We start from the raw sequence: 23,091 nt of genomic DNA on the forward strand, positions 1-23,091 counted from the left end.
TTTTTTTTTTCAATGTTGGCTGCATAATGCTTTGATTCTGTGACGAGAACTAATATCACAACTGTTAGTTATTATGTGGAGTCAAGATTTCACTCCGATTTAACAATTTCTCAAATATATGTGTGTTTTACACCCTTGCCTCTAACAAGTCCAAATTTGATATTTTTATTATGTGGAATAAAATGTTCACTCTGATTTAACAATTTCTCAAATATGTGTGTGTTTCACATCCAAATTTGATATTTTTGTTTGTGCAGAAATCGATGCATTGCGGTAAAGTTGCCATCATCCCTGTGACGTCATCGACGCGTCCTAAATAAATTATGCGAAAGCCTGTGAAAGCAGAAGAGTTGACTGGTATTTGAAATGCTGCATGAATAAATGTCACTTTCTAAAATGCACCAAAGTTTTTTAAAAAAAATAGTCAAAAGCTGAATTCTGTTTTGTTCTTCCACTATAATGCTTGGAGCATCTTCCAACCACTTGAGGACGCTGTTTCTCCGTGCTCAAATATTTTCCCAGCAACTCATGGAAATGATCATTTATTATTATTCCAACATGTTTGAATGATAGAAAATACACTACTTAAGGGAAGGAATTTTTAATCTGTGACGGTTTTGCAAGTTGAAAAACACTATGAACAATATATTTAACCATTTTTACATTTTACATTTCATATTTAATGGATGGATTGGCATTTTTCTGCCATCTGATTGGTTGAGCTAAATAGTTTCTTCAACTCTATAATAAAAAAATACACAGTGAGATTTACTGAGTGAAACTTTATTCTGTACACTGTTAGCAGAATTACATGAAAGGAATATACTGTATCATATACAAAAAGGTTGACAAAAGACATGAAAAAGTATATATTTCTGCCGCTTCCATCATATTTGAATTCTATTGTGTTAGACATGTAGGAGTTCTATTCAGTCAGAATTAGAGGTAATTCAATTGAAGTCAGCATCAGTGCCTTGCTTTGTGATCTGTCTCTGCTAACATAGTTGTATCCATCTCATCTTGTTAACTTCATTTATAGATACTTTGTATTCTTGACCAAATGCTAAGACACATTCTTTACACTGTCCTATGAAAAACACCAAGCAAATTAGTAGGTAAATGCCAACCGTAATTATGAAGTGACCTAAACTAAAACCTTTATAACATTGACGTTTTTGCACCTGAAAACCATATGTTATTGGCACCATGTAGTATTTGTTTTTGTTTGTAAAATGTTAATCATTAGTATTTGTCACAGATGTCACTTGAATACATTTGGACCATGCTGGCTTATTTCCAATACAAAGGAATAGAATCTGTCCAATATCGGTTCTGAAAAGTGATCAGTTAAGCAACAAGTGTAATTAATCTTTCAGATATATACACTTGGGGTACATTGGTTTTGTTGCTGCATCGATTTTTTCCTTCAGTTGCCTTTGCATTTGTAGCTTTGGGTGTTTTTCCATTTTGTAGTTGAGTTCCTCTGGCTGAAAGATAAGAAAATGGTTAAAAAACACAACCACTGTACGACTATTCAGTATTTTATTTACAGTTATGATAGTGACCCATTTCCATATATTCCATATGATAGTTTATTTTTTCTTACCAATTCACTCTTCCTTTTTGGCTCGGTCTTTTTCCAGACCCTGATGGCACTCTGCTGCTGACATCACTACACACGCACAAACAAACAAACAAACACACACACACACAGTCAGTTGATATTTTCATTTGCAATAATTTATTTTCTTGGTTCCTATGTTAAAGGTGGTAGCTGCCATTATTTAAATTGCCAATGACACACAGTGCGCTGATTTAAGAATTAAAGAGAAGCAGAATTATTCCCAAAAATATGGAGCATTCTGCAACCATCTGCAGCATTATTCATTCATTGACCAAAATGATTCATACTCTTTTTCATACAAGCTACGGGCAGATACAGCATTCTAAATTTATTTGAATGTTCTCATTTGCAAAATGTCAAAGTAGTTTTCATTCATTTGTCTCAACATACCATATTGGAGGACTTTCTGGTGGCAGAAAAATTGACAAATCATGAAATAATGATTTTGGCCTGTACATACTTTCTATATTTACCATGTGGTGGAACATATACATTAAGACACATCAAAAGCATTCCTACAACTGTGTGGCAAGCTCTATATTGAGGCAAACAAACAAAGGAATGTCTCATTCTCAAACCAAGCTGCAAAAAGGGTTATTTCAAGTTAGTTAATGGTTGGCTGAAACCTTTGCACAGTACAGTATCACACAGTAAAATCAGCAGTCCTCAGTCCTCTAATAATGTGCATGGCCGGCTGGCTGTGATCTGGTTAGACTTGCTGAGCATTTGTCTTACATAACGTGAAGCAGCAGGGACTGAATAGTCTGCCGTGAGAGTTGCGTGACTGAGTCTGTTGCGTTGACAAAATGCTGCCACAGAGAACTCGCTCAAAACAAGCATTACATTTTGCATTCGAACTATGTGTGTGCGTGTGTGTTACCAGACTAACGATGTCTTGTCTGCCGCAAACAATGTAGTTCAGACATGATGTGTGAATTGGATTGTTGGATTGTTCATTTCAAAGACAGTGGAACAATTCATCGTGTGTTTTTGGTTGCTAGCCAACTGTGTGTTAGTCGTCTGCATGGTAACAATTGTAAAACCTTTGCCATAGTGAATGTCAATCTTCCTCAATGTTTACGTGCTTAGATATGTATCTTTTCCCATTAATTATTTATCTGGATGTAAACAAGAGCTTATCTGTTAGAAAGTATTCACTGCCAGTCTAAATGTGTTTGGGCAGGCCCAACGACCAACTTTGCGTAGATTAGCCACATACCACTTCCCAAAATGATTGTCAGAGTTTGTCAGGCATTAATTAGCTCATATGATGAAATGAGGTATGACACCAAGACAAGTTAGCAGGGTTGGGTGTTAATAAATCAAGTAACTCAATAGCTGTCATTGTGAACTAAAAGTTTGACTTGGCAGCACAAGACAGGAACACCTGTCATACACTTTGCCAGACAATTGTTAAGGCGAATGCAGTATGTCAGTAAGAATTCCATCAAGAATCAACGAGGGAGTAAAAAGTTGCTTGTCCACATCTTTGCTGACTTTGAATGAATTCTTGCTTGACACCTGTCACCCATCCTTCTCATGGTTTATCAAACAAACAAATCAATAAACACTCATCTCAACTGGATGGCAGAGTGAAATGAAAGAGCACAAGAAAGTCAATCGATACCTTCGGTCGAGGATTCAGAGGCTTGATCAGCAGCAGTGACTGGTGAATTTCCCTCAATTTCTGTTTGGGTAGGTTCAGCTGCATGAACTTCTACAGTGCAATCACTCGTCACTGTAGATGGAGAGGCTCCAAAAGATGATGCAACTTCTGATTCTTTGTTTGATGATGTTTCTAAAAGCAGTGTTGAAGATACTGGGACATCCAGGATCAAGGCAGGCTCCTGGAGAGAGGTCGTTTCTGCAGGACAAGAAGCTTCTGCTTGTAGAGCAGATTCTGAAGGCATCACAACAGATTCGTTGGACTCGTCAACAGCAGCTTGTGTCTCATCTGAAACCGGAACTAAAGGGGGCATCTCTGGAATGGTAGCCACTGCGATCCTTGGATCTATGATAGCCTCTTTTACCTCCGAAGACTTAGCAATGGTTGAATCTTCTACCGAAGCAGCACTTCGAGCTACTGGTTCCACTTCATTTAATGCAGTCTCCGCTGTTAGTAAAGCTGGAGGTGGTGGAGATTTTTCAGTTTCACTCTCTAAAGACGGGATTGCATCATTGGAGACTTCAGCTACGGCCTCCCGTGCCTCAGACTCATCAACAGGGTTGGAAGACTCAGGAAATGCCCCAGCTGGGACAGCAGGAACCTCAGCCTGGACAGGTTTGTCCTCTACAGGAGGTGTCTCAGCCTTCATTTCTTCTACAGCAAGTGCCTCACCCTTAATCGGATCATCATCTTGCTGGACAGGATCGTCTGTTTCACAACATTCATCATCTTTTTTTGCAGGGACCTCTGTTTGTTCCATTTCACACTCTCCCATGGCTTGGATCTCTTCCTCTGAAAGTGGTTTGGCCATCAGACGTTCCACTGCTTCTACAGCAACATCCGCAAATCCGGAGTCACTGGAAGCTTCTGCTGAAACAGCAACTGAACAAGGCTCATCAGGACTGAAAGGATCTGGTTGTGGTTCAAGATCAGTCAAGAGGTTTTCCCCAGACCCAAGATCCTCCTGGGCTTCTATTGCCATTAATGTTGCCTCTGACCCATCATCAGCTACTTGCTGAAGATCATCTGCCAAGGCACTTACAGGCAACTGTGTTTTGTCCTCAATGGTCTCTGTAGTGATGCTGCTCCGAGCAGCTGCCAACAGACAAGCAAAGGCATGATAATTTTTGGCTGATGTGAATCAATAATTACAAGTCCGATGTCACAAAAACATGTCAGACATCCATTCATTCGTCACACAGCATTTACCGTATGTAAAACTGTTGAGCAACCAAAAACAAAATATTGGGCATTATTCAAATCTCCAGAAATTTAGCTTTTTTTAATGATGTATCATTTTCCAGCATCCCGCAAGCGGGACAGCAGATTTTTGTAGTTTGCCGGGGAATTTGCATCACCTTATGGCTACTTGCCCTGTCATGCGGTACGCGAAAATGGTCAGTTGATGAGAGGAAATGTTACGTAAACAAAAAAGCAGAAAGAATGTCCACAACAAAATGTTCATTTCCTTAGTTTAAAGTGAGGCTTGGGGATTCTTAGTTGTATCCCTGAAGCTTGACGAGACCTGCTTAGGGCAAATAAATCACATGTGACTTTTTGAGACACACCCCTCCTTAAGTCACATTCACTGAAATTAATTAATTGTCAATGCATCGGGTTAAAAGCACAATCCAAGAGAAAACAAAGTGTGCAGAGGTTTTTCAAGCAACATGTTCTTAAGTAAATGCATACGGGTTTCATAAGAGCCAAGCTTACTTGATTACAACCAAGATCGCCCCTAAGCAGATCAAATCAAAAAGGATCTGCTCACTGAATGGCTGAAAAGTTTCGACTCAGTGACTGCCTGATTTTATTTGTCTGTCTGGAATGGTGTAAAGAGCCAAGAGTTGATAGGTGGAAAGGAATGTGATGGTCTGCTTTTTCAAATCAGGCCTTCACACGAACACAAAGCTTTCCAAAATGTATATTTGCATGCATTTTGTCCACCCAAAAGCAAAATGTCATAAAATAAATTGGAGACCGCATCTACCAAAGTCTAACCGATTGTAAGTCAAACAGCTTCAATCACCTGCTCTGCCTTTTGGGGGTCTTACCAAGCTTTGCCAAATTATTTCCTTTTATTGTCAATGTCAACTCGCTTATGGTTTGTATGGTATAGCGTTAATGATTCTTTCAACTTAATATCAATTTGGAAAGTAACATTATGAACTTCTGCTTAAAGTCTGATCAGAACTTAGATATGGCTTGAAACTGAGTGCCCTGCATACATGGATGACTCATGAGACAATATGATTAGTCTGCCAATGATGACTGATGTGGTAGTCAAAACAGTGGCATGGTTGGGAGGGGGCTGACAGGGATTCCGGGGGACTAGATGGGACCACTGGTGGCTGGGATAGCACACAATGTGTTTGTACAAGTCACATGAAACAAGCTCGTCTGGGGAAAAGTGTATGCCAACTGCTCTCATTTGTAGTGTGCAAGCTACAAGTGTCTGGGAAAAAAACATCACAAAGTGACCCAGTGGTAATGATGCAAATGGCAAAGTTGCTACACAGCCATGTTTCCAACCTTCTCTATACTTTAGGATGCACATTTCCAATTGTTCAGTGTTTCTTATTGTTTGCCCAAATTGACATAGTACTTGGAAAATTTCCATTGACCTATGTTATTGTACATAGCTAGGTATTACCACATGGTAACCCCCCACCCACCCTTGTTTTTAAGGATGTATTTTTTTAATCTACACGGATATGAATGTAGCTTTTGCACAATATTATCTTGAATTGTGCATTCACAATAAAAAGGAAACATTGGCTAACAATAGCTGATTGTCATGCATGTATGTATGGAGTTTTTGTGTGTGCGCAAAGCTGTGTATGTGCCTGTAGGTTTGACCCATGAATGGACAATTATGGTTTGTGGCGAGCACTGCCCTGTACATATAGAAAAACCGAGGCAGTAAATAAGTTAAGTTAAAGTTAAAGTAAGTATGATTGCATAGTTATGCATGATTCTTATTTCAGTAAAGCCTATGTCTAAATGTTAAGATAGAAAATTCCTTATTCCATTGTGTTATTCCACGCGGGGGGGATGTGTACATTCTTTCAGATCGCTTTCCAGAGGTCAAATAAAAACTCAGTTTTTATGTATGGCTATTCTAAACTACAATGATAAACAGTTTGTTGAATTAATGTATTGTGATTATACAACCAATTAATTGGGATTGTTTTTACTTTATTTGGATTTACTGGATTTACAAATACTCAAATGTGTTATAAACGGTACAAAAAATAACAGATATTGAAGTTTCATGAGAATGGCATCATTAGTTATAAAGTTACAGCAAAGTTATCATTTGCAATACGAGTTAAGCAAGAAAGCACACAGTGTACCAGAGCAGTGGGGAGCGGACACACCCCCTTCAGCAGAGCTTCACTGAATGAAAGTTTATGGTAGATGTTGAAATGAAAAGTAACTTACCCAATGTACTTCCATTGCTCTCTTCAGGCTTTGTACCAGGTTTCTTTTCTTGATCTATCGTCTGGGTACTGGATGAGGAGCAGCCCATGTTTGCAGAGCAAAAAACAAACAAACTAACAAACAAAACAAAATAATAAGCAAATACAGTAGTAATTTAGCAATCCTATTTGACAAATACTATGGAGAGTTTGTAGCTATGATCACAGCGACACTCCTTGTGTGCCTATGTGATCATGCGTTGCCTGATGTCCCCCAAACATCTGTTGTCCAGTCTTCCCTGTCTACCTCGTGCACACATTCATATTATTCACACAGGAGGAAGAGGAGGAGGAGGAGGAGGAGGAAGAGAAGGAGGAGACAAGGGGTGGAGGTGGGGGGGACAAACATGTATGGACTGTGTGACCCCCTTGCTCACCTCAGCAGTTTGTTTCTTTCCCTTCCAACAGACTGGGCCCACCTTGTGGTAACATGTATTGTAGCATGTGATCAAAGAATGTCGCTTTGCAAAGGGCTTCAATGAAGACATATTCTACATAGTATTAACAATTACACAGATCATCAGCATGTAATGTGTGAATTAACTGCATAGATTATTCTATTTACCATTCCTGTTTTTGTGCTTGTGCCTGTCTGATTGAAGTGCTCACTGATCCTGCAGATATGGTTTTATTTTAAAATGTTGGGCATTAGAGTCGCTGATGGTGTTAAGGCAGTGATTGTCAACTGGTGGTTCGCGCTCCTCCGGTGGTTCGTGGTGGAATTGTAAGTGGTCCACAAAATTGGAAATGGAAAATAATTGTAACATTTTTAAAAATAAAATTGGCATGCATGTAGATTTTTATTTTTATTTATCTGATCCAAAAGTCCAAACAGAAACATCTATGGATGTTCTGAAGGCTATTTCGGGGAAATATATTACCCACAGTTGAGCATCTGTTTCTGGAAAAACGTAGTAATGATCATAATTCCAACCAATATGATGATAAACAATTAGCGCTTTGCGTAAATTATAATATTTTATAAATTGTTTCCAAGGGCACATGTCATTTACAGACAAAGAATCCAGAGAAAATTCCATTGTCATGAATGACTGATAGTATATTATGATTCTCACATTGTAACTAACTATAAAACACAAGCATTTGTCATTTCAATTTGAGTTTAATGCACGAGAAAACAACAATTCGTCTCTTTGATTGCACATCCCAGCATAGCACTTGCGTTCTGGAGAACATTTATCCCAAAACAAAACTGTTTCCACATAACACAACCCTGTCTTGATTGAAAAACACTGCTGAGATCCATAATCATTTTGCTTGTGCAACATCATTTCCAAATCTAAATTGATAAGACTCTGCAAATGGATTTCCACTCAATTAAAACGACCATTATATCGTCCAAATTTGTTTTTTTTCTCTTCTCATCAACAGCAAGACAAAAACATTGCACATGATTACATTAGGACACACTCTCAAAACGTATTTTTGTCAATGTGATATTTTAAGCCCATCGGAGAAAAATCGACAGTACAAAGACAGCAAAGGCATCCCAGCCTGTTCATGAGCAGAGATGCAACCAACAAGAATCACATGTTAACTCCTTACTCACTCTTTACTCTGGGCATTGATTGCTCAAATATAAAAGTCACAGAATACACAAACGGCATATGCACCATTAATAAAAATATATATATAATCTCTCAACTACTAAACTTTCAGTTGCGTTCTTAATGGTCAAATGCTTAAAATATTTCAGGAATTCCTCCAATGCACTGAATTAGGGTATGTATAGGACTAATGAGATACATAAGTAGGGGCTGGGTAACGCTGGTGGTATGTAGTGTGTGTGTGTGCATTTTACAGTATACGTGTGCGGGATGACCTTGTTCATGACACTAACAACATGAGCATAAGGGACACCGGAGAGGCAGTGTGGTGCACAAATGGATCGTATTGACATCAGGCTCTAGTCAGAGGGATCCTGGCCATGTTCTCATGCTGTCATAGGAGGTGAGGACAGAGGGGCACCCTGTTTGCCAGGAACACTGATGCAGTCATCATATGGAGGAAGCAGGACCTATACCCAAAATGAAGGACACATAGTTTTAAATAAAAGGGACTGCTCTACTGCTCCCTCAACACTTATTTGAGAAAGCATAAATTGGACAGAAGATGAATGAAACAAGAAGTACTGGAGTTCAGCACAGCCTGTTTTTTTGCAGAAAATGATTCAATGTCATCTGCTGTGGCTTTACTGTTAAAGTCTATTAGCAGCTGATAAAACGATAGCAATGCTCTGATTAGCTGAATCAGTAGATCTGTTTTTTATAATCGTGGAACGAGGGATTTAAACTCAAAACAATGCTGCAAAATTATGTAATGTAAGCTTTTCTTTGTGACTCAACATGCATATAAAGCTATATAATATAATAATATATTGGACCTGCAGAGCCCACATTTTAAACAGTGAGTCACTGAGGGTTCACTCACTGCAGTCTTGGATTGCCAAGCTAAACCGCTCTAATCTCATAAGGAGTAAACACACATTCAATAATCAATACGCTTTAATAGCCTGCAATTGTGATTAGTAGTTGCACCGATAACAATCATTGTCAGTCTTAGCTTTATTCCCACTTGGGTGAGTCAACAAACAAATCCACAGAAAGGGTGAACACTATCAAGAACACAGCATTTGAAAGACTGGTACCTCCTGGAAAATTAAGACCAGCCTCACACACAAAAATATGCACAATTTGTGAAAATGTGGTCTTTTACAGATTGCTCATCCCCAAATAAAACACGCATAAATTATTGTGCTTAATTGGAATAAATTACAATCGGTCAGTGGCACAATCTAATGAGAATCACTACTAAAGCTGTATCAATTCTGTAATATTGTAATTCCCATTTTTAATAAAAAAAAATTATCAATTCCCCAGCATGTTTGTTATTGTGGTTGTAGTTTGAAGTGGCCTAAAAGTATACTGCATTATCCTGTGGACTATTTGGAATTGTGTGACTTACAGTTGTGTCATTGGTTGTGACATAAAGCAGGATTTCAGCAGTGCCGCGGCTGCACACATATCTGTAGCAGTTCCACACGCAGGCTATCAGATAAGCCTGGAGGAAGCAAAAAAAAAAAAAAAATGACATCAGCGACAATACAATAAAACCAACATCCTTTTTGATTCATTCATAATAGAGGAGAAGGTGAATGATGTGAATTAAATAATATATATGATAAAATATAATTTTATAATAAAATACAATAATATATATAATAATGTATATAATATCTATATAATTTCTGGTGCCACAAATAATATATAGGTCATGTTGTGTTGTAGTGTGTGCACATCTAAATGACCTTGTGCAGTACACAACATCAAGTGAGAGCGTCTATGCGTGGCCTGCAATTGGCTGACGACCAGTTCAGGCTAATGTACTCAGCCTTCCGTCCAAAGTCGGCTGGGATATGCTCCAGCACACTCGTGATTCTCATGAGAATAAGCGGGTCAGAAAACGGATGGAAGGATTCATGGCTCTTTGTGATACACGCATATGCAATATTTTTGGGATATATTGTACAGCAGAAATATCCCTTTTTCCTCACAGATCAGCAACTGACTTTCATCCGACTTTACTTCGAAAGTTGTGCTAGAAAAAATAATGCACTTAAATGAAAAAAACATACCTTGAAGGCCAGAATACAGCTGATGAATATCAACACAATGACAACCAAGCACACATTACTGAGGGCAGCAACCTCTTCTTTGTAAGGGAAATTGTCAGGCTGAAGAGGAAAGAGCAAAGTATGCAGCTCAGAAACATGTATGTATAGATGACACACTATTACGTTGCCACTCAGTACACTTACCAATTGCTGCAGGTAATCCTGAATGGTATTTGGATAAACCACGATGCTTACAGCAACTAAGGTGTTGAGTGCAAAGTCAAAGATCTGGTAGCAAAAAAATGGGATGATCCAGGCAGCACGCAACTGAAAAGAAGATTTGGTTGGAGATTGAGGATCAATTTGCACAAGCTGTTAAGACCTAAACAGCCAAACACATCTTAAGTTGTGTTGCAGGGAAAATATATAGAGGGGTACAATATGTAGGATTTCCTTGTATGTACAAAATCAAATCACACTGAGTGATCAAATAAACCCAACTACATTGCAAGAGTGCACATGCGTGGGCACAGTCCGATAACAATGTCTCATACAGAACTTTACCCAAGTATTAAAATGTTCAGGGTTAGGGAAATAAATGGGAAAACGTGCATTTTACCTTGTATGCCCCATATGTTGCCATCCCACATATGAGTATCATCAGCAGAGAGATGGCCGTGGCAATGCACATGTCTGAAGCAGAAAAACAAGGCAAAACAAAGATGCAAAATGTGTCGTAATAAAAAGTGGACAATATCAATCGCACAATCATGAAAGGGAAAACCATTATCACACAGACAAACTGTCGTACAGAAACGCTACCATATCAAAGCCAAAAGGTAAGCAGAGCTGCACTGGCTTTTATTGAACACAGGTTAGCATTAGCCTGTCAGCTTCTGCTATGTTCATATTTGACTGCTTGATGAAGCTGTTGGCATGATGCGATTTGTGTTTATAAAATATCACGCAGTGACATTTATGAACTGCTACCTTCAAGAATTCAAATGCTTTTCTTGTCTTTATGGGCTCTCACACCCTGCACTCCCAAGTAAAAGATCTTGCTCACCTATTTTTTTTCTCGCCTATTCTAGTCATTATGGAAACAAAATCCTTGGGCCTCTATTGGTCCAGCAGTAGATGGGCCAGGGTGTCAAGTTGTCCACTTGCATGAGGCAGGGCCACCCTCTCAAATGGACTCATTTCAGCAAGACGATAAACTAGGTGTATAAAGTGGCCATTAATTCTTAATCCTTAGGGCCTTTGGATACCAATTATTACAATTCACTTCACTGGTTTCTTTTATATCAAACAAATTGTTTTAGGTTATTTACCTGACATGTTTCGGTGGTTTCTTCCGCCTTCATCAGAGTGTGACACTCTGATGAAGGCGGAAGAAACCACCGAAACATGTCAGGTAAATAACCTAAAACAATTTGTTTGATATAAAAGAAACCAGTGAAGTGATTAAATAAGGAAAAACAAAATGAACTTAGTACAACAATTATTACAATTGTTCCCTGGGAATATTTCGAACTTAAATGTACCTTTTCTATTTTGCCTGTAACATTCCTTAGGTCCTGGTGCTGTATTTCTTTTGCCTTACTTCATCAAACATTTAGTTAGCTCTTATTAACCAGGTATAACGTTCTTCATCCTGAATGCAAAACGCACTGATCCATGTCAGAAGGATCCGGTTATACAATCAATAATAGATGACACGCCAGCCACTTTCCATTCCTTCAAAGCTTTCATTCTTACTTATTGCTGTACAACAGTGCGCTGTTTTGATTGAAGGTCAAAAGTCCAAAAGCACTGACATGGCAGAAAACTATCATCAGGCAGCGTAATCCCTCAAAAGTAGGACACCGGAGTCCAAAGGCTAACAGTGGCTCTCACTGCGTCCCACCTGTCAAACTGGTCTGAGTGGGCACCTGCTCCAACCAGAGGAGGCTTTTTGAATGCTCAGCACCTTATAAATGAATGCTGGTCCTTGTGCTTGGTATTAAAAATTCTCTGGACATCTGCGGAGAGGTTCCATTTAGACTCTCTGTGAAACTGATGGGACAAAGAAACCAATTTCTCTGAGTAACTTACTGGCATCATCCATGACATCCAAGTCATTAGCCAACTCAGCACTGGTCAGGTGGTACTGCTCAGGATCACTGAGCGCTGTGAGCAGGATGAGTAACACCACAGCGTTGATGAGCTTAGGGACACACAGCATATGGGCAGATAAGACAACAAGGAATAACTCTCAGTCACTTCCAATTTTGATGGAGGTCTTTTGTGTGAATGTAATGAAGTTTCCAGTGTGTGCCTAATACTGGCATAAAAATGTATAAATGGAGTTAATAAGGTGTAGGGCTTTCATCTGGCCAAGAACAGCTTTTCAGCAGATGACTCATACATGGAAAATTCAATAGGCACCCTGTAACAAAAGCGGGCCGGCTACATGAGGAGGACCGCAGTTAATTTATTCATTGGGAGGGTCACAAAATTTTTCCACGTGTGCGATTGTTTACCCTGTCTTTTACAATCCCACTATGGAAAGTCTGTCATATTTTATGAACATATGAAATTGCATCTAGTCACAACTTGTCATTTATTTCAAATACAATACATGCTCATGTCTTCATTCAAATATTTGATCTGCCTTCAACAGCAGTAACATCAAGCATATTATGCATAGGCATTTTACATCATGAGATTGTATTCGAAATAAAATGCATGATTATAATAAATTTTATGGTCCTCTCTGGGTTTGTAGATACAGTAGTACAGCAGATAATAGCGGATTGCGGTGCTCACCATGTACCAAACCCCCAAGATGATGGTTCCAGTGCGGACATGACAGCATAGACAGCAGCTTGTAGAGTACCACAAGTCCCACGGGGATGTTGTCATCATGTCAACCTTTGAAAATGATGTCCTCGCCCCCTCGGAGCGTGCCTTCACAGTCTACAACGAGGAATGACAAACAACCTCTGCCCCCTGCTTCTTATTGAGCTCTGTGAGCAGATTACCTGCAGCGCGCCAGCGTATAAAAACCGGAACATGTTTAATGCAACTTCCGGCTTTCAAAATAAAACATTTTGCTGAAGCATGACGTTTTAATTCACAGAGGAACCCGCACTTTTGTGTACAAGGGCCACATTTAATTTTTAAATTTGAGAGGTGGAAAGAGAGCAAATATACTTTCAACCGTTGTTTACCTAACCCTTTTTAATTTACTTTTACATTTGCATATTTTATCACTTTATTTTCATACCATTAAGCAAAATATTGCACAAAAATAGCTCGGGTAAATGCAGAGAATCATATTCTAGATGCTGATTTTCTATATCTAAAGAAAAAAAACCAGCCTATTTGATTGAAGTGTGCATCTCGCCAATGAAAGACGATTCATCTCAACACGGTGCGTTGCGAAATGAACGAAATGATTCAATTCGGTTCACAGGGATTACGATTCGATGACTCATTTGAGTTTGTTTCTTGTCATTTTATATATGAATGGACTGTAAAATTTCCTCAAAAATATCTCTCTCCAATAAAAAGAATTTGATTTGTATATATATTAAAAGTGGAACAATTCGATTCAATTCAATGATGTCAAAACCCATTTCCCAATTCAAATTGTTCTTTCTTACACCACTATTATCTCCCCCATGTGGAAAAGGTAACTACTTCTGGACCTAGACAGTGATTATCATTTTGAAATTATTTATTTGGCTTTTCTTTGATATTAAGTAATGTCTTTGAATAGTCCGTAACACTTGCTATCTTAAAAAAGGCAGGCCTAACATGCAAAGCCAGCTTATCAATAACAGAAATGGGGAATTAAAAATAACAGTGCACAGTAACTTTGGTCTTTTAACATATGGCTTCCGCTTTACTTTTATTACATTTTTTTTTCTTACAAAAGAATCTCGAGACTTGACTACAGCTGGAAAGTCAGAAACAGGTTGAAGACATGGCGCATCTTCAATCAGTGGGTCCAACATTACTGCAGCAACAAAGCATATGGCATAAAAATCGCAAAAGATCGGAAGTCTCAGCACAACAGACAAGTTACTTAATAAACCGGATGGACAGAGTCTGCTGGAATCCCACAGACCATGAAAAGTACAGAATAGACATGTTCAAGCACCGCTGAGCCAAACTGTTCAAATTAACATCTGAGCTTCTTCACTCAATGATGCTCACTGTACAGCTGACAAAACAAAAGGCCGGTTCAGCATGTCATGCTGAGTAACCTCAAAAGTCACCACGACAATTTCTTTACATCTACATTTCTAATGACTAGCTCCTTCACTTAGTTCAATCAAAAGAATTACAAGACCGTATCAAAAGCATGTTTAAAAATTAATTCACAAAGCATGACATTAGATTTAAGCTGCTTCTAGGGTCACTTTTCCATGACCTAACGACAGTGTAAAACGTGGTTCTCGTTTTTTAAGTCATGATTTAAGATAAGTCCATTTAGTTGACTGTAGGTCAGAGTTCTTTTCTTTAAAAGTTGTTGCATAATCAGGATGTCAAGTCGTTTGCATATGGTTGACTGCAAAATCGACTCATGTGTCCCTTCTTGCCTTCTTCTTCTTTGACACCTTGGTGGCCTGACTTTCCTCTGGTTTTTCTATTAAAAAAAAAACCCAAATGAAAAAAAAAATAATGTGCAGTTTGAGCATTATTACCCTTTAAGGGTAAATGCAAAGTGGTCAGGTCATTGTACTCACGCTGTTGTGCTGGAGCAGGAAGGTTTAAGTGAGCAGTGGTATGTCTCTCAGGTTGCTTCAGCGGCACTTGTGTGGCAAGAGGTTTCTGAGACGTGCTGTCTTTCACTGATCGGTCCAATTTCACCTACGATGCAAATCCGTTTAGAATACTTGAAAGTTATTTTGCACCTTTTATCTTTCTAATTAGCACTCAATTTCCTACATTTGTCATTTTTCAATTTTACTTTTGTACTAAATGACTATGTTTAACATTGGAGTGATGATTTGTTGAAACTATTTTCTTTCCTGATAATATTGATATTATTTTACCTTAATGTTGTAGTTGTAAGACGATTTAATTTACATTAAAAGGGTACTGATAAAGCACAGTTAAAGCACCAGATTGATAAGCAATATAAAGCGGAGTATTGCTCAAATCTTAATGATGCCCATCCTACATAACATTATGGAAAAATAAAATAAATTACAAAGTTGACTTCTTCAACTAGACAAAACATGGCAGTTGTGTATACTTGATACTTGTCACGTGATATGACCCAAAATCTCAGTGCCACCAACCTCGACAGCAGCAGCAAAATGCTCCTGAGCAGGCGGCTGCTGCTGCTTCGGTTTCTTCTTCTTCTTCTCCTTTTCTTTTTCCTTCTCATCTTTCGGTAGGGATGTAACTTCTACCTTCATCTCTGGAACTTCATGCTAAGCAGAGGCAGGAAGTTAGAATTAGTGTGTTTAGCAAGCCTATGTTGCAAATATGATAAACTGAAATTACATGTCCACCCCTGAATACAACAAAAGTCAAACATTCTCTTTAGTGATGCTGGAGATTTCCAAGTTGTTTCATTTTGAAAAATTGAAAGCCTCCAACTGCCTTTTAATGTGGAGGCATTATTTTGAAAGTAACATTTTAACATGTTAGTGTTGGAAAACAACTTAACCACACTATAAATTAAAAAAATACACACACACACATACTTAGGTGCAATTACGATTCATTTGCCCAAGACATTTCGACTAGCGGTTACCTGGCCTTGTTCTCCCTCCTCAGCTGCCTTTTTCTTTTTCTTCTTCTTCTTTTTATTTTTAGTAGCTCCATCAGAAGCTGCCTCTCCATTTTCCTTTTCATCATCCTCCGCTTCCTGTAAAAAAACATGTACCGGTACATTTGAAGAGGCTTCACTCAAAACCATAAAGTGTACATGTTTTACATAGTAAAAGCAAACTGATGACACACAAATATTTTTAAAGGGAATTCTGTGGGAACTGAAGATTGCAGGCATAACATTAGTAACCAAGTATTTTAGAACCTGGAATCAACAAAAACGATGGACAGAACTGGTTGTCCCAAATCTGACCTATTCCCACCCCGAGTCACTAATTGACATAACTGAGTTAAGCAGGAAAGACTTCCTCGTGCAAATCCATCAGTACACATATTTGTTTTAAAAATAATCATATTTTTATGATTGTACTGTTAACGCAGCAGAACAGCTGCACATAGAAAAAAAAACAACAATATGATTGCGCCATCTGCTGGTCAAGTTAAAAAATACTATTTAAGTTTGGATTCTAATGCTGCCATAGTAATATACGTAATTCCTAAATATATTCAGGATGTTGATGAAAAGAAAACGACTTGTTTTTTTCCAAAAGCAAGCATTGTTATATCCAAACAGCCCAACATTTTGATTCACTTCTTGAATTAAGATGCTTTTATGTATTGAGGTATTAGGAGCTTCCAGGCAGAAAAGGAGGACAGCTACCTGGGGTCCAACACCCTCAGGAAGCATCTAGAATAGGTTTTGTTTCAAACGTTTCTAGGGCTCTGCTCGGTCTTACTTACAGCAGCTCCACTCTGTAGATTTGATTTAGCGGGCTCACTTGGAGGCTGTTCGTGAACAGGGGTCGGCGCCTCATAGTTACCCCAAACTTCAGCGGGCGCATTCCAGTCAGAGCTGGTATCTGCTGATCCACCATCTGAATCGAAATATTGGTGAGTGAGTGCATGCTTAACAGTGGCGAAAAGGTGGATATCAGAATAATATTGACAATTCTTACTGAATCCGGACCACTCATCATCTGCTTTGGACTGACTGAGCCATGGGGCGTTATCTCCCAGTAGCGGATCTGAACACATGACACCCCATGTATCTTATGGTTTTCCCTCCAATGGTAAGAGAAACTGCAAATGCATTTCACTTACCAGCAGTGCCAACACCCAGTTTAGTAAAGGAACCGAGATCAGCTGGAACACGGTCAATCACAGTCCATGAATCTAAGGGGGGGAAAAACAACAGTGCATTTTACATATGAATGCTGATAAATGGCTGAAGCCATTACCTATTATCCAAATGGTAAAGTGGGCAAATTACCACTGCTTTGTTTGTATTGCTTCCTCGAATGTGAGGTTCACCATTTCAAAACTTGAATAAATTACCAGATTTTTTTCAAAAGTTGGCAAAATTCAGCTATCATATAAGCCAAATTTCCAAGGTGTCCAAAGAGGACTTAAAATTACCGTGATATCTCACTTGCCCAAAGGAAACACGACTTCAATAGAACAATTTGAACACAGTCATGTACTTCAGTCATCAACTGTTTTTTTTTTTTCATGAATTTATCTGTTATGGAGGATCTTAGAGACATGTGAAGTGCTCATTCTATCGTTTTTGGAAAATTTCACCAAGATGGCCGCCACTTGTCACATTGCTAACTGTACTGTGGATGTTTTATCATGTTTTTATTATTAAAATAAATAATGTTTCTCCATTTTACCATCAATGTCACTCTTCCACAGTGGCGCTGGGTCTTTTGTGGCAGTCCGAGGGCCTTGATTCTTTGGAGCAACAGTATGAGGAACCTTGACCCCTTGACTGTCACCCACACCTGCTGCTACTGTTGGTGCCTCACACTTGTTAACTGATACCAACAATGAAAGGTGTGGTAGTTGGCAAGAATATAAAAACATGCAATAAAGTTACAAGCTTGAATAAGATACCAGTGTTAATAACCATTGCACTGATAATTACCATGAGATACGGCAGCATTAACCTTCTCTGCTGTGACTTTCGATGACTCCCCTGACAGGGGAAAAAAAAAAAAATCGGGTTAAGTGAAAAAAATACAAGGTACACTTCCATATCTAATAAAGAAAATCATTCAGTCAATGCTCATCTGTCTGTCTGTCTGTCTGTCTGTCTGTCTGTCTGTGTCTCTCTCTGTCCACCAGATGGGACAGCCCTAATTTAAACCATGCAAACATTTTTGACCCATCCCCCAAAGAGGATCAGTATCGAGAATCGTTTAGAACCAGAGTCATTCAAATACCACCCAATCCTAGTGGAGACTGACATTTCCAAAAGGCATAGATTAGCAAAGTGTGGAAGATTTGTCCATTGACCACTGTGATGTTCAAACTTTGGACTATGAACTCTATAAAAGAAGTGCAACTTTCATGAAAAGCCAAACCTTTTTTCTTCTTCTGGTTGGCAGGTGCAGTGGCTGCTGGAGCCTTACGCTGCTCTGGAGTAATGCTCACAGGGGTGCTGCCACCACCACCACCAGGACTGGCGGAGCCATCACTGGAATTTTTGTCCTTCTTGCGTTGTTCACGTTTTTCCTTGTTGCTGACTTTTGTCTCCCAGGTCCCTAAATGGGGAATTAGTTGCAAACTTTTTTTAGAGAGTTGTCCATAAGGGAGTATGATGAAAGAGACAACTCTCCACTGAAAATGCACCTGCCTATACACCATGAGAAACCGCCTTTGAAACAAATCTGCCTTCACAAAGTATTTCATTGAGCAGCTCCACAATACTGATAACTAAAATCTTAAGAATAAACATAAGATAAAGTGATTGATGATGAGTGCTCCAACTTGCATAGCATTAGGTTGAAAACATGTTTGACATTCACATTATCATCTGGTGAAACTTTTTGTCTGAACGCAATCAATATGGGGGGGATAAGTGTAATAAGTATAAATGACATTTTACCTTCCTCCGGCTCCTTTCCAACAGCAGTCACCGTCTCCTTCACTGGCTGTTTGGCTTTCTTTTTGGACTTCTTTGTCTAGAAGATGAGAAATCGACATAATTACCAGAAGAACTAGAGCAATTTTGTAGGGAAATGATCTACAACACATTGAGCTGCAGCAGAAGATTTCATCAGCAAGCAACGAAAGAAGCATACTCAAGTCTATTTATAAGTGAAAATATATTCACAGGGTAAGACCCCTTTTAATAATTCCCAAGTTGTAAGTACATCTACACTAGACCATACACTGATATTTAACACCTATTTGACAGGTTGCTACTTCATGCTATCATGGGGGTAGTATGGATAGAATTGCTTTGACCTAAGCCGACAGGGTGAGTGTTTGCAGCATCTGCAGGTTACAGTTAACACTGAAACCCAACACGCGCAGCTGCTGTGGTTACCTCACTGAAGGGTGACACACACATTTCACACCAGACACTTTCCTTTTCACAGGATCAATAAAATGCATACATGCAAGCTCAAGACATTGACTACTTTACACTAAAGTTTACAGCACACATTTTTTTATTTCTCAGGTCTTGCCGTTATCAATTGTCATTTTAATGCTTCATCAATGATTGTAATTTTCCATTTTGTAGAACATTTCTAGATCACTGACATTAACCAAAGGTTAGGCATGTTGCACAACATTGTAGATTTGATGAAGTAGTGCAGCTACATATTGAGAAATATAGGGGACATTTTGCCCTTCGCAGGTCATGTTGAAAATAGAAACACTTTTCAGAGATAGTGTTGTTGATTACTTTTGACTGAGTTAAACTAATCATCTTCGTAATCCATCAATCCGTTCATTTGAAAACCTTTTGAGTGTAATGTGGCTCACAACTATATTGAAATGGGAATCAAACTAGCAGTTTGAGATAACATATGGGTTGGGTCGGATAATTACCTCATCAGCTTTTTCATTCTTGGTTTGTGAAGGAGGTGGTTGTTGATGTGGCACTTTATCTTCAACTATGGCCGCTTCTTCCTGTACCTCCTCAGTGACAGCTCTCCCGTTTGGCTGAGCTTTCTGAAGACAAAATAAAGAATGACACAAAACGTTTCGCCAAATGTAAAATAAAATGAATACAGTGTTTTTTATTTCATAGGACCATTGGGTGGATCCGATTGAATTCTGGTTCGGAATGTTAGCTTAGCAGCTAATTTTGGTGAGAGTACCATTGTCATTCAAATGGAAAGAGCGGGTCTATTTACGTGCCTTTTCCGTCCTTTTCTTCTTCTTCTTCGGCTCCTCTGATTTGACTGATTTACTGGCACTTCGTTTAACCTCGACGTTGTCCTCCACAACGGTGATCGTAGGCCGTTTCTTGAAGAGAGCCTGGCACATCGAGGCCCATATTACAAGCACTAGCACGAAGCCGGTGCACGCCGCAACGAGTATCACCCATGGCGGAATGAGTTCGGGCTTGATCGCCAAATCCACACCGAGCTGTTCTCGCAAAATCTCCTGGCCTTTGGACAGCAATTCATTCACACGAGATACAAGCTGCTCGGCCTGCTGAGAGGCCGCGTCCCTCCACTGTTCAATCATGTGTGTTGCTAATAAAGCTTCCCAACGATTCACAACAAAAAGCCGCCCTTATTAGCGGACCGAGCCTGCGGTGCTGACTAAAAATAGCAGCGAGACGACTTTGACATGATGGAAAACATTAAACACATCACCTCCTTCCACTAACTACATCAGTCTAACGACTAGACAGGTAGCCAAGCTAGCTAGATAGCTAACCAGTTAGCCTAGCTGAATCGACAAATCTTTTCAACCCCTATATGCGCTTCGTAGGCCGTAATCAAGCGGATACAATTATAAAGCTCTGCTCTCAATGTGTCTGCAGTGACCACGAGCAAGCCACATTCACCTCATATGGCTTCGAGTCGACTGGAGGAGGAGGAGAAACGATACCCTCTCAAATTTGTGGTGCGTTCAATTCACACCGGAAGTTAGAAAATCCCAATGTCGTACAAAGAGTATACACAAAAAACGTCATACTCCATTACACGTTTCCAAGGTCTGACGTGAACAGAAACGGAATAAAACGGACTCTTTCTTACTGAGACAGAATGTTGGTGAACTGAAATGAAATGTCATAATGAAAATAAATTAAAATGTTGTGAATCTCATTTGAAACACAATTTTGTTGCATTCACAAAACAGCATTTGAGGGACAGAAAGGTTACATTTCATACCACGTTAAATTTAAAGTTCATTTTAGTCACATGGAATTGATGATATCGGATTGAAATTTACGTCCAAATTTGATCAATGTTCTTTTTTCATAAATCAATGGTCAGTCTTCATGTGGGTTCTATTTAGGAAAATAAAAAAGATCTATTTAAAAATCATCACAATCAACAAAACACTGCGACTTGATGGTTCCCTGAGCAACTATGATGTCATTTATAGTTGACAATAAATGAAAAAATGGAAACCCCGTGGGCTGGATAAAAACAGGTGGATTTGCCACAGAATTTATATTCCACAAGAGCAGTTTTAATCCAATTGCTGTTGCTGAATTGCTGAAAATATGACTTGAGTTGCCCATTGAAGTGTACCTGTGGTCAGACTGAAAAATAGTTAGTTTATCAAGAAAAACCGGATCCAGGCGTGTTTGTCGTTACCATGGTTGTAGTGAATCAAGCTTACAATAACAAACCTATATGTCGAGACACCGCGGTCACAGACATGTTTCCTTGGATGCTTGCTGCATGAAAAAAAGAATGTCAAACGTTTTGCATCCAAGTTTATTTTGAAATTCCCTACTCCCCCTGTACAAGAAAAAAAAAACAAAGGCAGCAGTGAACTATCAGTGATAGCACTTTTCTTGGGAAGGAAAATTATTATCACAGTGTCTTTTTTTTTTTAAATACCTCTACTGCCGTTATCTTTGGCTGGGTTTCGGCAGACAGCTTTCTGTCAGACTAAATTCCTGGGAAGCAAACGTTTTGGCTAATAGAGTAGAGCTGTGGGCTTTACATTTTACAGTGCCAATGCAGGAATGTTCTGGACTGTATACAACTTTTCCATTTAATTTTAACACAAAGAAAAAAACAATAAAAATCGGAAAAAAAATTAACAGTTTGTGTTCACAACACAAATTTTCTGGGGAGATAGCGACAGTATGTCGAATTTTAATAAAATTGTATAGACAAAAAATAAATCTACAAAATGGAGCTAAGTAAATATTACACAACAGTAAACATGTTTTACTTTTTTTTGTAACTCTTTTTTGTATAACTACACAAAACCAAAGTTCTTGGTCTTAATGGCTAACAGGAGCTTCTGTTTGAGTATCTGTTTTGAAGAATAGAGTGGCACATAGAGGCGCGAGATGCAGGTATTGGCTGTGGGGAGGTGCTGGTCGTCTGGAGGCCGAATGGTAATGGAGGGCATTGGCTGAAAGCCCTCTTCACTGGCTGGCAAGGATGGACTGGAGGTCCAGAAGTATACCTGATAACCAGAAAATGATTGAGTCTAGTCATTCAAGAATGCACCACATTTTTTCTACCATAAGGCACACTTGAAATCTTTTAATTTGCTGTTGTGGGGCATACACATTAAAGAAAAAAAAAAAACCTAATTGAAACTGGAGAACACTTCAATCGTGCTTCATCTACAAATTAAATCTATACATTGCCCTTAGCATTTTTAAAATCAGACGTTTAATTTTTTGAAAATGTATTAACAAAGATTTCCTTGTAAACAAAACCTCAATTCTGGTGATGTCACATCATCTGATCCGAGTCAGCAAATTAAAATTTGATCTTTTACTTGCCACAGCCACTCGTACGAATGGCTGGATTACCACCGATTTGTGCTCAGCACTAATGAAAATGTATTAAAATACTCATTCGTTGATGATGAAACAACGTTGCACGGTGCGCAAAATGGTCCGAAAAAT

The 23,091-nt window shown here is 38.9% G+C and overlaps 4 protein-coding genes across 20 annotated transcripts in view; all 4 read right to left on the reverse strand.

Moving 5' to 3' along the window:
- Nucleotides 1-743: 743 nt before the first annotated feature.
- On the reverse strand, nt 744-7,052 carry LOC148392241 (uncharacterized). Its single transcript, XM_088388290.1, has 4 exons — nt 6,735-7,052; nt 3,252-4,385; nt 1,607-1,672; nt 744-1,487 (listed from the first exon to the last, which is right to left on the reverse strand). The coding sequence occupies exons 1-3, from the start codon at nt 6,820-6,822 to the stop codon at nt 1,611-1,613; spliced, it is 1,284 nt and encodes a 427-aa protein (XP_088244416.1). The 5' UTR covers nt 6,823-7,052; the 3' UTR covers nt 744-1,487; nt 1,607-1,610.
- Nucleotides 7,053-7,875: 823 nt separating this feature from the next.
- LOC148392242 (lysosomal-associated transmembrane protein 4B-like) lies at nt 7,876-13,449 on the reverse strand. Its single transcript, XM_088388168.1, has 7 exons — nt 13,215-13,449; nt 12,501-12,612; nt 11,026-11,099; nt 10,611-10,733; nt 10,428-10,526; nt 9,758-9,853; nt 7,876-8,810 (listed from the first exon to the last, which is right to left on the reverse strand). Exons 1-7 carry the CDS (start codon nt 13,311-13,313, stop codon nt 8,727-8,729), a joined length of 687 nt encoding a protein of 228 aa, XP_088244294.1. The 5' UTR covers nt 13,314-13,449; the 3' UTR covers nt 7,876-8,726.
- An 818-nt stretch (nt 13,450-14,267) lies between these two features.
- LOC148392243 (protein LYRIC-like) lies at nt 14,268-21,128 on the reverse strand. Of its 3 annotated transcripts, none has more exons than XM_088387865.1 (13): nt 20,390-21,128; nt 20,082-20,200; nt 19,129-19,204; nt 18,605-18,784; nt 18,166-18,216; nt 17,912-18,055; nt 17,340-17,411; nt 17,186-17,263; nt 16,980-17,113; nt 16,162-16,275; nt 15,701-15,835; nt 15,143-15,266; nt 14,268-15,042 (listed from the first exon to the last, which is right to left on the reverse strand). In XM_088387865.1, exons 1-13 carry the CDS (start codon nt 20,724-20,726, stop codon nt 14,978-14,980), a joined length of 1,629 nt encoding a protein of 542 aa, XP_088243991.1. In that variant the 5' UTR covers nt 20,727-21,128; the 3' UTR covers nt 14,268-14,977. The 3 variants fall into 3 exon arrangements, with proteins under 3 accessions (XP_088243991.1, XP_088243990.1, XP_088243992.1); XM_088387864.1 differs by having other exon boundaries at nt 20,082-20,204; nt 20,394-21,127; XM_088387866.1 differs by having other exon boundaries at nt 17,195-17,263; nt 20,082-20,204; nt 20,394-21,126.
- Nucleotides 21,129-21,916: 788 nt separating this feature from the next.
- Nucleotides 21,917-23,091, reverse strand: part of ubr5 (ubiquitin protein ligase E3 component n-recognin 5) — a 30,922-nt gene continuing 29,747 nt past the window's right edge. For all 15 annotated transcript variants that reach the window (XM_088387082.1, XM_088387078.1, XM_088387076.1 and 12 more), the window contains exon 58: nt 21,917-22,640. In XM_088387082.1, coding sequence (XP_088243208.1) covers nt 22,428-22,640 — 213 coding nt within the window. In that variant the 3' untranslated portion in view covers nt 21,917-22,427. The remainder of the gene's footprint in view (nt 22,641-23,091) is intronic.

This window comes from Syngnathus floridae, chromosome 10, assembly GCF_059516105.1.
Source record: "Syngnathus floridae isolate MCC-2025c chromosome 10, RoL_Sflo_1.0, whole genome shotgun sequence".
Lineage (NCBI taxonomy): Eukaryota > Metazoa > Chordata > Actinopteri > Syngnathiformes > Syngnathidae > Syngnathus > Syngnathus floridae.